This window comes from Sesamum indicum, linkage group LG10 (genome assembly GCF_026168435.1).
Source record: "Sesamum indicum cultivar Baizhima isolate 11 linkage group LG10, ASM2616843v1, whole genome shotgun sequence".
In the NCBI taxonomy this organism is placed as follows: domain Eukaryota; kingdom Viridiplantae; phylum Streptophyta; class Magnoliopsida; order Lamiales; family Pedaliaceae; genus Sesamum; species Sesamum indicum.
Window position 1 is genome coordinate 15,333,883 of NC_142666.1, and position 17,329 is coordinate 15,351,211.

Sequence of the window (17,329 nt, forward strand, 5' to 3'; positions counted from 1 at the left end):
GCTTGTTTTTATAAGTAAGAGCTATTTATAATTTGAGTTTTGAGCCCACGCATATAGGTCTCATGGGATAATATATCGCATCAGGCTGGACATGATTCATATAATGCATTTATCAAGGCCTATAACGAGTTTATGGAATTAACAACATGTAAGGATATTTACAAGTAAACGAGTGATAAAGCTGGATATCTTGGAATATCCGACCCAATCACTTAAAGTAAACACAGTTTAAAAGAAAAAGAAGTGTTGGGGGCAATTTGGCCACTTCAAAGTTATATCTCAAAATGTATCCTACCAAGTAAATAACAACCCATACAGTAGTCCACGCAAAAGAATATATGAAAAATAAAAGAAAGTAAATTTAATTATAACATATGGACTCAAGGCAATTGCAACTTTATTCTTTAAGGGCAAAACAACAATAGGGTACTTCAGAGATGCCTTTTTTGTTCTCGAACCAAAAGTCGGCGAAATTTCTCACACAGTAGGAGGTGCCAATACCACCCAACATCAAGAGTACAAATAGGAAGTCAAGGATATGCTGCTTGTTTCTGCTCTTTCACTAAATACAGAGTCATCACACACAGAAAGACCACCGCGAGGGGTCACTCTCCACAAGACTTTAAGAGCATACTGCAAAGTGCAAACACGCCCTGCTGAAGGAAATTACCTGTCTGAACATGTCCAACAACGGTGGTGAAACAACAAGAGGAAGGATTATTTCGGGTTCAAGAGAGTTTAACATCGGTCTCTCTTTGGTGTTTGGTTTATGGCCTTCTGAGCTTAGTGACAGTGTGATGAGATCGTGTGATTAAGTTTTGGTTCCAATTCCAAGACTTCGATTCCTCCGTACCAAATACAGTGAAGTGAACTAATGCTTCCAGCGGTTTGAGTGCCCATCCACCGTGTACGGCTCCAGAAATCCTATAAACTGCAGGCAACAATATTTCATTTGCTTAAGATGTGAATTTTAAGTCTATCGTTGCCAGATGGTATTCACATAATGTGGATTTTGAGTCTATCTTTGCCAAATAGTATTCCCATGAATGTATTTGCTACAGTTGCTTTCAGAGACGTCTGTGTGTACTTTTGATAGGCGATGCACGACAATTTGAGGGCATTGTTAAGACTTTGGCAAACTATACATACCTTAGTTCCATCTCCAGACCAACGCGCGCCATAGCCATCATCGTTCCTTATCTCAAAGACGATGCCATGTGGTGGAACAATATGCATGTTCATCCAGCTACATTGAGTCAACAGGCGAATGATGACGTCCATAGCATGCTTATTTTTCTCGGAGTCTGCAAGCGTAGCTTAAAAGTGAAAAATCTCAAATATTTGAAGATTCCATGCAAAGCATATGTTACATTTACATTTGACAAAAAGAAATCTTCATTATGGTAGGTCTGTCTCTGTATCATAAACATTGGATAAAAAGAGAGCTCATGATTCGATGGATCCAGATAACTAACTGCATAACCTACCAACTCAATGACAGACGTAAACACCACACATCCCTATTGCGACGACTTATCCTATTCTGATTTTTTTAAGTTCTTGTTAGAGTTACATGCATTGGATTTACTTCTTTGGTAAAGAGTGATAAATACCAATATCTTCTTCATTACTTGTTATGGATGACCAACGGATTCAAGAATTGCAATTAAATCCTAAGGAAATAAGCTGTAAATGACTCCTAGTTGCCATTTGTTACCTTTAAACTGAGTTTTTGCATTCTTCTGAAGATGCAGTTTGTAATGGTCTAATAATATTCAAGAAGGGAGCATGTGACCTGAACGTTATACAAAATGTGATAGAAAGGTAATTTAGAGAGAAGTAGACAGAAACTAATCTAGAGAGAGAGAGAGAGAGACAAAGAGACACTTGTGGAAAGAAAGATAATTTCTTGATAATATACTTTGCCAGCCACTTGACTTAGAGGAAAGGGGAAGCCGAAGGAAAAAGTCAGGTACATTTGCTGGGTATTCAGTACTAATTTAATTCCAAGGGGCATGGAGAAAAACATGAGAAGGATTTGGGTGCCTCAAAGGTATGTAAGTAGAATGGTCTGGATAATCACTTTTTCAATCTACATAGTATATTTAATAAACTTGTAATATTTACAAGATCTACTCTTACACATTTCCATTTCTATCTCTTGCTCCAGCTTTTGGATTATGCAACATTTATGGTTATTAACAATAATCACTTGCATTTACAGGAAACAACTTTGAAAGAGAGATTATAAAGGGACCATTTCCTCTTGGAGCACCCCAGTACCCCTCACTGCTTCTGTTGGCATGCTTTGCTAGGGCCCTGGCGCCATTTGTCAAGGTTGAACCTTTAACCTCAAGCCAAAAAGGAGAAAACATTAAGCAGCCACAAATGATGTAGCATCATTCACCAAAAACCAGAAATGTAACAATTGAACTCACAACATGAAGCAGTTGCAAGAATGACAATCATTCATAAAATGCAATCCTGGAATGGTATTGCCATTAGGTAAATCGCTAAAAATGAATAATTGGTCGATTTGTTCAATGCTTGGGTTGGACCAAGATGGCAGGCACAAAAATGAAAGACGTGTCAACCACATAACCTACATTGCCAGCAATAAAACACCAGAGACTTAGTTTCAGGAGAAACAATTTTTTAGCTGTTCTCTGATCAATTTGTCTAAGGCTTCTTTAAATTCTCAAAACTATAATACACAAAAGAATATTAATGAGGAAGTAAATATAACGAGGACATAATATTCAAAGACTACGTTAAAGTTCCAGAAGACTGTCATGAGGCACAATCATACATCAGGATTATTTGGTGCCAAAAATGTCGACAGCAGAGTTGATGATGGGGGAGGAAGTGATTCTGGATTTGTTCCAATGGTCTGCACAAAGCCCAGAAGTTTCTGAATACCACTATAGCTCAACCCCTGCAAGAGTATACAACCAGGCTTAAAATACAGCTGGCCTCAAAGATGCACCTTGAGGAAAAATGCTGAAATCAGATATCATATGATATACAAAGCACGTGAAACAACTGTAAAGGATTCCTCCTGTTAAGCTTGGACACAAGCTTCATATGTTGATAAATCATATATCATAGATTCTGTGACACGCGCATTTTATGTCTTTTGCAGTTATACAAGTGTCAGATCATCTGGAAAGAGATGCTCCAAGAATTTCAAACATTGGTTTCACTTAGTGACTTCACCTAACCCTTTTCAGTTTATAGGGGAAAAGTACAGATCCCCTTTACCAAGGGAATTGAAAAAGCCATAAACATGACCAGTCACAAGATACAGAAAAGCATATTGCATGAACATAGGACATTTGGTTCTTTCGCTGATATTGCAAAACTACTACTGAAAATGAAGTGTCGTTTAGGCTCTGGAAAATGGAACCGAGAACCAACGAAAGAATGCAACTTTCTCCAACAAAGAGAAATGAATGGCAGAACTTGGATGTGGAAATGCTTATAAAGTAGTCACTTAAAACATAGGAAAGAAGTAGTTGATGTTCAATCAGAATTTTTTAATAAAATTGGACTATCAGCTCCTTATCTCATTGGCGTGCATCAATTCTCTAGACTTGTCATTCTTCATTTAAAATTGCTGAAAATTTTTTTCTGGGTCCCACTTTTCAATGAAATTAACAAGACTGGCATGTTAACATTTATCACACTCAAGATCATCAGTGACCTCGTATTTCTGAATATAAGGTAACAGGTCATATATCAAAGAGTGTATAAAATCATGATGGACATCAACTTTCTCACTAACAGCATCCCAACTATGAAAGTTAAAATCTCCCTTGGAGCAGAGCACTTGTGAAAATATTAGGGTAAATTTCAGGTTGAATTCTTGAGAGTCGGAATCACAAGCAAATACAAAAATGAAAACAGTGAAGCTTCAGCTTATCACAGGAATCAAGACAATAGAATCTAAAGAAGAACATTGCAAGCTGCTAGAACACTCACTGAAAGTATGGAGGCCATAACAACATAAAGCTGGGAAGTTGGTATGCTAACACATATTGCAAGAACACCATTTGACCTCTCCTTTTCTTCTGAGTAGAATCTTCTATAGACTTGCACACCTGATGAGTCCAGAACAACAATCGTAAATATTCCAGGAAGAATAAGGGGATATGCAGATATTTTTTCCATGCTTAAAGAAGTTATTTTCAATGAATTTCTCACTTGGATGTTAAGCTTAATGACCAGCTTTTGAACCATGTAGCTAATCGTCCAAGCAAGAAATTCATAGGAAGTAACTTCTCAAGCACTTACTGATTCATTTATACTTGCTCTACCGTAATCAGCTCTGACGTTAGAGAAATTTGAAGGCTTATTAATAATAGGGAGCATCAGGAGCTGATTACGCCTTAAAAGCTATAAAACAAATTTAAGGACCATGGTACAACAGGTAATGGTTCAGACTAGGTAACCTTGGTAATGTATTACACACCCACGCACACCCACACCCACACCCACCCACACACACACACGCATATATATATATATATATATATATATATATATGTTGTGGATCTCTTAAGAAGCTATATGGCAGTAATGTAAATATGAACAATAAGTACAAGCTAGCATGTGAAGCACAAAGACACAGACAGAATAAAAATATGTAAGGAAACAAACATGTAGACTTTGTGAGAAAACAAGATATAGTGTGTTGGGAGACACTAATAATTTATGAACATGAATATATCTGTGCCAGTGCAATGGTAAATGTTATTTGTGCTGCGCCATGTACAAAATTATCCTCTCTCTCCCTCCTCTGAGTCTGGCTCAGTTGGATGAATATGTCAACAGTGACAGAAACAGAGCAACAAGGCTTTCACTGGCAATTTGAGTCTATCAAAGGTTAACTAATGCACAGAAATTTCTTGGTCAAAAAATGGAGTTCTATTTCACTCTTAAAACCAATTGTAGAATTTCATGTATGAGAAACACATGTTCAGTCAAAAAGTTTAAATCAGATTCCTGCACATGATTGTGCATAGATTGCCAGTTCATCAAAAACATATCCAATACCGCTTTTACCTTCTTCAATGCTTGTTACTCCAGGAAGAACTTTCGAAAGGCCTTCTGTTTCCAACATTTCATGAAATGAAGCATATTGCCGGACATCCTGAAAATGCTAGAGCTTTAGTACAGTGGACTCCTGAAGATCTCATAAAGAAACTGTATCAAATGTACTAGCACCTGAACTTGAGCCATCAAGCATTTGTTAAAGAGTAGAAAATGTCCGGATTGAAATCTGGCATCCAATAATATACAAGGCATAGGCAGAGACAAAAATAGAGAGGTTAATAACACCCAAAGAATAATGTGAAAATTTACAGATTCGTAAAAGGTTTTAAGTATGTTTTTAATCTCCTAATTATGTGATAAAGGAATTTTTCTTTCTGTTATATGTCCTTCCTAATTCTCTGTTAAAGGATTGTGTTGCTTCTGAACGTATAAAGTTCTCAAACATGAGAAATGGTTAGTATAATTATCTAATGATATATGGAAGCAGGCTCATGTCACTGACAACATAATTAAGGTGTATGAGAAACCTAAGTAAATGGGTTTCCTCTTGAACAACAAAAAATGGAGACACATAAACTCCATCTCAAAGACCTCTCAGAAAATTTTTTGAAAATTAAATTGTTGACAACTTTCATCCATACAATATCAAATGAGACTGATTTGTCTTCGCATTATTGTATCAAAATCAATGCATCCTAATTTGCACAGAAAACCATGGATGTAATGCATTTACTTTACTCTGCTCGAACAGTTACTCAAGCTAAAAGCCTAGAACATGATACTAAAGGTTAGTTCATCCATAACTGGGCCATCAAGCCCATAACCCCATAACCAGAATACAGGATAGGTAGCTCGGGCAGGTTTTGACTGAAAAGTAGTAGTAGCAGTAGTAATAATGTCCCAGCTTCCATTAAGGTTGAACAGGGAATTTTATTCACTATCCAGTTCATATAAGAGAATGAATTATTTCAGATATATCTGAAATTGAGGATATTCTCATCCTGGGATTTCAGATTCAAATGTTGTTCATCTCCATTCTCCAAACATTTAGCTTCAGGAATTTATTTGCCGTACAACTTCTAGAGTTTCATAAGGATGAATCTGTTAAGGAACTAGTTTATAATGATTTCATGCATTTATTATCAATTTCTTGCCTTGATCTTTATTTTAGATGCTTTGTCCATTCTGCTTTGTTTTCAATAGGCACCGCTGCATGCGTAAGAGTTCTCTCTTCAGTATGTGCAAAGTGGAAAGTAACTAAAATGTGTCATACCTCTTATATTTACCAACAGCACACCTTCCTTCAATTGTTTTGAGTCCATCTGCATAGGAGGAAAGAGTTTGCTAAACAAGATAGGAAATATCTGATAAAGATAGATGGAAACCTTTGGCAATAACCAACAAAGAAAATAAAGGAAACCAACAAATGCATACCACTCAGCTGAGAAAAGAAAGGCTCCTGAACATCAAGCTCAAAGTCCACTTCTTTCAGAATCTATAGAAACAAAATTTCAGCACTGACTAAAATCACTAAGATTTGCAATAATCTGAAAACAAAATAATAATTCCTAATAGTTACTTGCAGTAAAGCAGAACCCTCTCCCACAATCAGCTTATTCCATTCTTTGTCTTTGTTCTTTGAGGATTGGTCTTCATGCACTGGTATAACTTCTTCACATTCTGTACAGAGGGCTCCAGAATGTATAGACTGGCAAAGAGACAATGCTAGGCGCTTGTATAAAGGATAGCATATAACTCCTTTAGGTACTTCTGACCAAAATGGCACTAAACTATTAGTACATCTGAGTGAATTTGATGATATATCTAAACCAAGATAGGGGGAAAACGAAGCTCAATTTACAACGATGAAAAGAAGTTAATTATATCTGGAATGAAAAAGAAAGTTCAAATATATTCATGTTCTTCATTCAGGTGCAAATGTTGACTTTTTTCAAAGGCAAAATTTCACCTCTGAAATTCCTTCATATTTTGTTCTTATGTAGAAGTACATAAATCTTCATGTCCAAAAATCCATGTGTGCATATTGAAATAGTTAGTGTGCAAGTATAGACTGTATATATGAGTGTGATTCCCTTGATGTTAGTTCACAATGTGAGAAGACATATAAGCCTCATTCAAATGCAGTTGCATTAAAAATTAGGATTTTGAAATAATAATAATCATAATTGTCTAAGGAAGAGGAAGAGAATCCTAGGTAATCTTCTAACCAACAAGAATTCAGATATTAGATTTTGAATCAAATTCTCCTGTGATTTATTCCTAATGTTGGAGGGACCTTGTGTGTTTTCATAAATGACCAGGTACACCATGGTACAGAAAGAAACCAATTTGGTTATTTAATTTCTTCATCATCCAATTTTGACCTAATTAACTTCAAAGCTTGAGTGAAGCACATCATTTATGAGTCCTTTACGGTAGCGAATCTCATTTATGAGTCCTGTCCAATGATGTTCATCTAAGTGAAGTATTCTGCTTGTGTAGCACAGTAGCAGATAAGCAAAGCCACACTAAATTACATTCAAGAATAATTTTTACAGTTAAGAAAAATCAACAATTTGAATACCTGAATCTCAAAATTTAACCATGAATCAGTACTATGTTTACTTATAAATATATATGCCTACACATGAAACGCAATGATACTTTCTAGTATTAAAAATGTGTAGATATTTACGTAAAGAAAAAGCAACGAGACAAGATGCCTAATGAAGAATCTACCTAACGAGACAGATTGTCAACCCCAAAACTCACGAACATAAACAATTTTATTTAAGTTGCGGTATTTGAATAGAACACGTTGGTAGTTTGAAATGGTGAAGTAAATAATTACTGATTAAGCTTCATTCTACCTCAACTACTTTACCCTTCTCTCGTTCTTTTAGATCATTTACTAACATCATTCGTTTAGATTCATTTACCAACATCATTCTATCTAACATACAGTTCAGTTTCTCAGTTCTGTTTTGGAAATACAATCGCCCCAGCTTTTGCCAGAACATTTTGAGAATGAAACTTTTGGCTTCACACATGGATGTAAATTATAAGCATCTTCTTTATGAAGCATGGACACAGTCATGGAGGCACAAACACAATACAACATAGACATGGGACGAGGCAATTCTTTAAAGTATTAGGACATGACAAGGCTCCTAAACCATTGTCGATAACACAAATATTCATATATTATAAGTATTCACACAAATACACACAAATATATCCATGTGCATTTCAAATTTATAGAGCTATTGGTGCACTACTGCAATTATAAAGAAAAATAAGTCAACTAAAAAATTCAATCAAGAAAATGATATAAACTATTTTAAATTGTAATAGGAAACATTACATTTGTATAGTTTTGTTGTCTGCAGTTTCTACAATATATTATAAGATAATTCATTCTATCTGAAAGGAATATTCAACAACACGTGGAAGTGTATTACAAATGCCATTAAAATGCATATGATGTAACCATCAGCCGTATCAGAACTTGATAGTTATGGGCACAACACCTGGCATGTCAGACAACATAGACGTCATGTTTTAGAGCTGCGGTGCAATCTAGCATTTTCTTTATTACACAAACTGGAGTTATGAGGTCTGGTACACTTGATACATAAAAGAAATTTTATGCATGCAACAGTGACAGGGGTTTAATTATTAAAAGATGAAACAGTCCTTCATTAAGGTATAGTAAACATTTCGCCAAGGATCCGCGCAAGAAGCGACAACCCCCGGGTTGACCCAGAGCATGAAGCTGGCTAAGCACCGCAAGATTAAAGCTAGGGAAGGCTATTGATCTAAAGTGTCAAATTAGTCACCATAGATAGATACTCAGTTCTGACGGTAAGTAACGGGCATTTATTACTTTGACTCTTTAACTTCAAATCGCATATTTCTATCACGACCACCAACTAATTTGGGCATTAGATGGTCTTCGGCGGGGACGATCCCAACCCATCACAAATCTGGGGAGGATACGTGGCTGTATCTAGATCGTCGATCCAGGTAGCATATTCAAGCCGGATCAAACATAAAACAGCAACCACTGCTAATAATCAACAAATGAATTGATGAAAAACCGGAAAGAGAGAGCTCTGCGACCATTTCGAAACTTGAAAGCCAGTGGTAAAAAGTACAATAGCAAAATAGTTCAACTGAAAACCTAAAGGTAAACTGGCTGTGCAAAGAGTACAACTTCTCACGGAAAACTGTCAACCATAAAAAGATTATACTTCGTTAAAAAGACAGAGTAGTACCGTTGTTAGTTGGAAGGGGATCGGAGGGATCGTCTCTGAGGAGGTTGGCGCAATATTCATTAGAGAGGCCGGTGTGGAGTTTACCTTGTATGGAGGACATGAGTGTCAATTTCAGCACCTCTTCAATGCAGTCTTCCAATTGGAGCGGCGAACCTCCTCCTGACGGCGGCGACGATGAAGGTGACGGTGGTAGTGGCTCCATTGGTTGTCGGACTGACGTTTACTCTTCTAGTTGACTATGAAGCTCCGTTCATGTACATCTCCTTTGTCCGGGGGGTTTGCATCCACCTAAATACAGCTGAACTCCCAACTAAAATACACATTTTCAAACAGTCTATTATACACATTTTTCAACTTTATATTTCCAAAAATTATATTTATACATGTTCATGCATCGAGTGTGAATAAGCTATTAGTTACACTGATTAGTAAAAGACAAGTTGACTTGAATGCCGTTAATTATATTTCCAAATTGAGTATATTATTTGATTGTGGGCAAAAAATAATACTCAGATCTAATTGAAGTACAAAATAATAATATAAAATGCTATAACATAAATTGATGACTGGAACTGTTCGTTACTGTGTACAAGTAATGATGATGCATAAAACTCTAAGTAAGAAATAATGTTACCGCAGTCAAAGTTGTAGTATGAAAGTAAAAGTTAGCTTCTCCCACTGGTTTAGAAGCAACTCCAATTGATTGGATAAAATCGAATTCACTACGAATTCGGTGGAGGATTCTCACAGATTTGGTGGAACATTATCTAAAGTGGTTGGATAAGATTGAATCCCCATTGAATTTGAGGGAGGACTATTCCCTAACGGCTAAAAACCCGCGATCCTTGAGGCGGTCGGAGTCTGCTGCAAATGAGGGTATCTTCTAGAATTATCGACAATGTGGTTGAGGAGATGGCTTCCCCTAATCAAAGTCCAAGGTTTAAGGATTTAAGGTTTCTTCGGACTAGAGGCACTACATGTTCCCTTCGAAGCCCCTACTCCTTATCTAATTTTGTGGGATGTACCTCATAGGTCCTATGTGAATGCCACCTAAATCACTCGTGGACACCACATAATATAGACTTCTACTTTGGCTGGGAATTTCAAGCCCTCATATTTTATTGTAGGCCTACGAGGTACTCTTGAATTTGGGCTTTCACGGATCTGGGTCGTCAGGCCTCTTTAGGGTGATTTACTTGTTAAGGGCACATCTTATCAGACTCTCTAAAATTTTTATTTTGAATGGATTTTTTGGGAGCATTCTGAGTCCTTACCCGAACTGAGTCTCTTGGGAGGACATCTTAAACCTTGCATTCCTTTTAGATTTTTGAAACCTCTTGTTTTTTTTTGGAGCGCCTATACATTTATGGGCCCCCTTATTCTTATTGACATCATTATTATTTTTGCCTTCAAATTTTTTTCTATATAGACCTATTTCCTTATTTAATATCTTAAGAATGTTAGACTTAAGATCAGGTAAATTACAGTTGACACCCCTCAAAAAATAGATCCAATTATATATATCTATATATTGTATGTTTTATAAAATTATATATATTTTCTAAAATTATATTATAATTTACATGGACACTCTCTCATACACAAAAAATTATACAAACGCCTCTTAAAGTAAAATACATTGATTCCTCTTAGAGTGTGTACTTAATTTTGCAAATGCTAACAATACCCTCTCTAATTTTGTAAAATACGGAAGTGTTTATATAATTAGACATAACTTTAAGTTGTGTAAGAAAAATAAAAAAATACACAAATCATAATATTTATCAAATTTTGTATTAGTCAAATCAAGAAAAATAATTTGTTACAATTTCTTCTAATTGGAACTTTTTTAGTTACAAAAAGTTTGTTCAAAAAACTCGAATGTATATAATTGTAGGGTAAATTACACAAATACGTATTGTTCTTTTTAAAATTATAGGTGTATTGTATATTTATTTAAAAGATGTTATTGTGACGTGCCTCAGGGATTATTTGCGTAAAATTTCGCAACTGAATAGGGAGATATTTGTAATAAGAACTACAACCTCAACGAATGTACTTATAATTTTACAAATAATAATAGAAAATTGTGTAATTAAACCTAATCTTAAGAGGTGCGTAGTTTACCCTAAATTGTATTATCATCAACACATTATAATAATTTAATTCACTTAGATGAATATGATACGTCCATTCATCACAAATCAGGGAAGTGATTAATTGAGGGAAAAAAACGCAAGCAACTCCATTTAATATTACAAATGAGCAAATTACCTCCTAATGAAAAATATAGCAATTTAGCTCCTATATTTTTTATAATACAACAATTTATCCCTCTGTGTTTTTCAAAATGCAGCAATTTACCCCCTTAAATAGAGAGGTAAATCACACTATTTTAAAAAGTACATGGAGTTAAATTATTATTCTTTTCTTATCGTAAAGAGATAATTTGATCGTTTGTAATATCACGTGGGTAGATTCCATTAAGCCCTAAATTAAAGGAGTGAACTAACATATGTAATTCTCCTCTCTCTTGTTTATATAGTGAAGTGATTTTGGTTTGAGCAGTTCTCTCTAGCTATATATATATGCCTCATTTCCCTTTTTGCAGCAGTCTTGAGATGCTCTTGATGGCTCAATATTTTCTTCCAGGTACCATGCCATGCTTGCGGCTACTGCTTCCATCTCTTTCAAATTCCTGCAATTCACAAGGTGGAGGTAAGGCAAAATTGCAATTTTCATTCTATAACTTAGAATCAGTATATTCTTAGTCTCGCTGCTTACGAAATTTTTGAAAATAGTCTTGTAGCTTTAAAATATTTTCACTTTCATTCCTTCTGCCAATTTCTCTTAAGAAATTGACTGAAAATGAGAATTTATGCAAGTTATTTGAACTACCTTTTAGGATTCGTAATCAATCGGACTGAAAATGTGCTAGACGTAAGTTATGGGACTAAAAATACAAGGTGTTTGAGAGGCATATACCATGTGTTTGAGAGCCATATCAAGTGAACTCCTTGACATCAACCTTCCAAAGCCTGAGTTCTCATTCATGGAATCATTCAACTTAACGTTAACTTGTCTTGCTTCACCTTTGGGAACTGTGGAATTCTCGTTCATCGATCCGTTCAGTTTTATTTTTGCTCGTATCTCTTCTGCATTGGAGATTCTTGCATTCATAAACCTGTCCACCATCCGACTACCTAAAACTTGTGCCCTGTTTCCAGCTTGTCGAGCTTTGCCAACAGCGTTAGTTTGATCACTTGTGTTTCCATTCGCCTCCAATTTCCGACCCCTGGTCACACTTGGGGAGCATGATTGCCTACTGATCTTCAAAATCCTGTCCTCTTTTTGTGGGGTTGAAAGATTTTGATTCGTCGGCCTTCCTCGAGTTGCTGATGCTGGCCTATTTGTCGTTCTGAGATTAGGAGGCGTCTCGTCTGAAAATCCGGGGATCTTTTGCCTAACGAAAGGTGAAACGCCTTTGCTTTTGGGCGTTGCACTTGAATTTGGTTCTGTTCCCATGCTTTTTGACAGGTTTGAAGCTGGAAAGTTCGGGTGGCTTTCTTTGTGGATGGTGGCCTTAACAACTGGGTTGATAACTTGCTTCGTTTTATCAGGAACCGTGCTGGTTGTCTGGATCATCGTTGGTGCGCTTTTCATGCTTTTCTTGTCAATTAACGATGATAAGCTCGGCCTCCCATTAGGTGTCTTGTGTCGTTGGGGAAGTTTTGACTTTGGAATGGGGGACGTTGATCTGTTCAGCCCTGTTTTTGTTCCTTCTGGATTAGCTGCAAACTGATAATGTACAATACTTTTATTAGATATTTGCACTTATTTTACTAGTTCATTGAATGAATCATACGATGTCCATCCAATCAATATTTTAAAAAAAAAATTATAAGCTCATACATCTTGTAAGATTTTTCAACAAGCACTAAACACCTTTTTAATCAATAAACGATAATTATACTCGAAATTCTTAATCCCATCTAATCAAGATCTTGGAAGACCTACCCTCGTACGAGGCTGGATGATTGGTAACTCTCTCTGAACTACAAGTTCTTGGCCGTTTGTTTCCATCTCAAGGGACGGAAAGAGAGGCGTTGCTGGCGGTGTTTTCAACCTTGCAGAAAGTTAAAAAACAACACAAACCAGTTAACAACATTCATCTGTTAATGCAAATTATTGGACAAAATGTATAAACCCCCTATATTTTAAAAAGTCGGTTAAAAATCCCTTTCTGTTTTAAAAATATTCCAAAACCCCCCCCCCCCTGTATTTTCTAACTAACAGAAGGGGTGTTTGTTGTTGAGTTTTACAAAATACAGGGGGGTTTTAGCCTATTTTTAAAACAGAAAGGAGTTTTTAGCCGATTTTTAAATATAGGGGGTTTTATGCATTTTTTCCCAAATTATAGAAAGGTGCCGAAACCACTTCTCCCTTACCAGTTGAGGTCATTTTTGCCACTCTCACCAAGAAATTCAAGCCCACTCCCTTTTCTTCCTCCTGAATCCATTCTGTAGAGCCCATAGTTTCCTGTACTACTTCACTAACACAATCACAACGTCGAACGATGATAGACAGACAATTCTACATGTGTGTGTGCGCGCGCACGCGTGTTACTTTCCAAAAATAGTACTACTAAATAGATCAACGCAATTATGCAAGTTCAGATTAGCGTGTGCAACGATGCTTGACGCACAGACACATATATGGATGTGTTTCTTTTCCCTGGAGCAAATACATAGGCCTCATACTTTAGGTGAAAACGACATGAAATAGGTAGATGCAGGGACTCACCATTTGCTTCTTCAAACTCTTCAGAAACAGGCTGAAGAAGGCTGGCGACTTGATCTTTCTGGCGTTTCTGGAGGTCCCGAAAGAACGAGAGCTCCTCGTCTCTGTCCTTGAAGCAATTAGAAATCCTCCTAGGTGCACGAAAACCCTCACCCACTTCTTTCCTGTTCATCATTATTACTAGTTTCACAATGATCCCACTGATGAACGTTCTTGCGTTTCTCGTCTGATCAATTTCTAACGTTCTTTTTCCTTTCTCCAACACTTATAAGATGATTATACCTTGTGGTTGTTCTAATTGTTGGGCAGGAAAGTGGGGTATATGAATTCCCATGTAGAGGTATAGTGACATGAAATATGTGCAAAAAGACAATGAAACAAACATTGAGATAGCCGGCAGAGTTGATCAGTTTTAGCCAAAAAAAAATGAAGGGAATAATGTGATTAAGGTAGATTCATGTCATGGTACATTTGGCACATTTGTGGGCATTGCAGGCAGCCCATCGACATGTCAAGAATGGGTCAAGAAAGGCTTTTAATGTCTTAGCTTATGGAACTTACGACTTTATTTTTTAAAATAATAATTTCTTTTTTTTTCCCCTAAAAGTATAATCTCATTTAGACCACTTATGTGAAAATAATTAATTTTGAGAGAGAAATAGGATAATTTTAATTTTATGTAAAATTTTATTCCAAATCAAAGGAAATTTTAATATTGAGACAATAGAAGTATGTGTCAAATTGTGTTTTAACCAAGATAGCATATTTGATGGAAATTGATTTTTGTGTGGAAGTAGTATTTTTGGTTTCGTATTTTCGAGTGAGTACGTTTTTCATCATATTAGTTATTAGATTTTATAAATAGTCCATAAGTTATAAGAAAATCTCATTTTTAGGTCTTTCAGCATATTCATGATAGAAAAGGTATGTGCTAAGCACGTGATTATCCAAAAGGTCAAAGATTTAACAACCATGTGCTTAATACATACTTCCTCCATAAAATACTAACGGAATTTGACGAAAATGATGAAAAATAATGCATTTTTTTTTTTATAATTTATGAGATCATTAATCAGAATTTCGTAATTAATGGGGTGAAAATTGTACTTGCTCTAAGATATAGGACGAAAAATGCAATTTCTCCATTGGAGTTCGTGAGGCCTAGTTTAGTTAGGTGAAGTTAAGGCCACATAATTACGAGATTACAAGTTCAAGTCTTAATAATACATTGGTTTAAGTTTTTTTAATATTAATATGTTTGTTTACTATAATAGCATTTTTCGATTATTCTTATGGGTGAAAAATAAATTAAATTAATCACTACTCGATTGAAATCGATCAATAAAGGCTTGTTTGAATTTAATTTGTTAATCTTAATTAACCAAACTTGGACAAAAGTTTTGTTCTATGAGCTTTTGAGCTCAGTTAGAGCTCAATTTGATTTGTGTAAACATAGTAAAAATATACAAATATAACACATACTCGAGCTTGACTCATGTTTGATCTAATTAAAGGTCATTTGAGCTTGATTGGATCAATTGAAGGAAGTGGATTTGCCAGGAAACGTGCCGCGGAAGCACAGTAAACAAAAATGAGAGCGAGAAAGTCGATCCAATCAAGGGGTGTACCTTTGGTGGTTCCCGGACATTCGACGTACTATGAGGATTATAACAAGAATATATATCCATGCATAGAAGGCTATAGCTAACAAAATGTACAAAAGAGACAAATAATGTAAATAGTTATTACCTCTTTTATTTTTAGATTCAACCGGCAAGTGTATCTCCAATTTATTCACCTTAGACTCCAAAAAAGAAGCCCTTTAGATATGATCCACACCACATCAAGGAAAGTACGATTTGAATATCCTTAATAGAGAAAATCAAAATCCATTTGAAAGAAGATGTTAAAAAAAAGAATCATAAGTTAGTGTATTCTCTTTATCACAATTCTTATCAGCACTACACTTGATACTAGATCAAAGAGAGCAAGAGAATAAGTGGAATAGAGAGAGAGAGAGAGATAAGGGGTGGACCGATTTTGTCTTGTAAGGTTAGAGAGTTGTGTGTGTCTTAAGTCATAGTATATATCAACACAAATATATGATTTGTATGGGAGAGTAGAAATGTGTTTAGATACATTCTACTCAATCTCACGAGCCAAGCCCCCTTCTACATGGTATGATTAGATCTACCATGTAGAAGGGGCATCATATCTGGCCTAGTTTGCACTTTTCAAAAGTGCAACTCGGCCAATTTTAGTTTTCAAGTAGAGGAGTCCTTTAGATGATGAGCCTTAATTTGACGGACCATGCTTCATTTTAAATAAATTAAAACAATCCCGAAGGTCCAATAAATTTAATTAAATTAAATTTAATAAAATCCAAACTAAATTAGGTCCATTGACATTTAATCCAATTAAAGACATAAACTCAAAAATCTCTAATTAATAAATTTAATTTATTTATTAAGATAAACTCAATTAAATTAATCAAATTAATTTAATCTCATATTATTCATCCAATGGATCATCCCACGTGTAAATAATCTAATTATTTACATCTTTAGAAATTAATTTCAAACTAATTCTTTTTCCTCCTCGGTGATATGTGTATGACTCTTTAGGTTCACTTTCAGCTAAATTTGGGCTAGTATCCAATAGGATAGATTAATTAGATTCAATTTAATTAATCATTCATGATTAACCATTAATCAGGAGAGCTCGCTACTATGGTTGGTCATTTAGCAACGGTCCATGACACTAGAGGTTAGGTGAATATATGTGTGAATATTTAGACTCTCGAATTTCATACGGGTATGGTTCTTTCATCTACCATCTTCCGATCTTAGTCTAGGGCAAGGAATTTGGTATTGATTCCCATCCTGGACTAGGCATTTATGCTTTAATGTTGGAGACTGCATTTTGCTTCATTATTTGACATAGTAAACCATTTCTTATTCGACAACCACTGTGGCCATGAGTTCAGAAAGTGTGAACCCGTCTCCAAGCGCATAGGAAATACCTCCGTCACATGTTAACAGGAGGCAAATCCTCTTCTTGAAATCCATCGTTCTCACTACAATTCTGACTGCACTTGACAAGGCTTATAATGATCATGTTCGTGATACAATCACCTCTCGCTAGATCTGAGATACAGTCATCGCGTGTACGTGACTGCCATGGTTTCTCAAGTATGA

At 35.7% G+C, this 17,329-nt stretch overlaps 2 protein-coding genes and 1 long non-coding RNA gene across 6 annotated transcripts; 1 reads left to right on the top strand and 2 right to left on the bottom strand.

Annotated features, from left to right (window-relative positions):
* Positions 1 to 337: 337 nt before the first annotated feature.
* LOC105172005 (RNA-binding ASCH domain protein) lies at positions 338 to 9,667 on the bottom strand. Of its 4 annotated transcripts, none has more exons than XM_011093323.3 (11): positions 9,333 to 9,667; positions 6,635 to 6,822; positions 6,490 to 6,550; positions 6,329 to 6,377; positions 5,227 to 5,281; positions 5,065 to 5,152; positions 3,982 to 4,100; positions 2,810 to 2,935; positions 2,258 to 2,351; positions 1,150 to 1,304; positions 338 to 931 (listed from the first exon to the last, which is right to left on the bottom strand). In XM_011093323.3, the coding sequence occupies exons 1-11, from the start codon at positions 9,532 to 9,534 to the stop codon at positions 872 to 874; spliced, it is 1,197 nt and encodes a 398-aa protein (XP_011091625.1). In that variant the 5' UTR covers positions 9,535 to 9,667; the 3' UTR covers positions 338 to 871. The 4 variants fall into 4 exon arrangements, with proteins under 4 accessions (XP_011091625.1, XP_011091624.1, XP_011091626.1 ...); XM_011093322.3 differs by having other exon boundaries at positions 6,635 to 6,825; positions 9,333 to 9,666; XM_011093324.3 differs by lacking the exon at positions 338 to 931 and adding an exon at positions 2,439 to 2,602 and having other exon boundaries at positions 1,165 to 1,304; positions 2,258 to 2,344; positions 6,635 to 6,825; positions 9,333 to 9,665.
* Positions 9,668 to 11,888: 2,221 nt separating this feature from the next.
* Positions 11,889 to 14,466, bottom strand: LOC105172109 (uncharacterized). Its single transcript, XM_011093447.3, has 5 exons — positions 14,136 to 14,466; positions 13,781 to 13,871; positions 13,350 to 13,458; positions 12,318 to 13,130; positions 11,889 to 12,030 (listed from the first exon to the last, which is right to left on the bottom strand). The coding sequence occupies exons 1-5, from the start codon at positions 14,305 to 14,307 to the stop codon at positions 11,968 to 11,970; spliced, it is 1,248 nt and encodes a 415-aa protein (XP_011091749.2). The 5' UTR covers positions 14,308 to 14,466; the 3' UTR covers positions 11,889 to 11,967.
* On the top strand, positions 11,933 to 13,191 carry LOC148786725 (uncharacterized). The gene is made up of 2 exons (XR_016067905.1): positions 11,933 to 12,050; positions 12,953 to 13,191. It is a non-coding gene; the product is annotated as an uncharacterized LOC148786725 (long non-coding RNA).
* Positions 14,467 to 17,329: the final 2,863 nt, after the last annotated feature.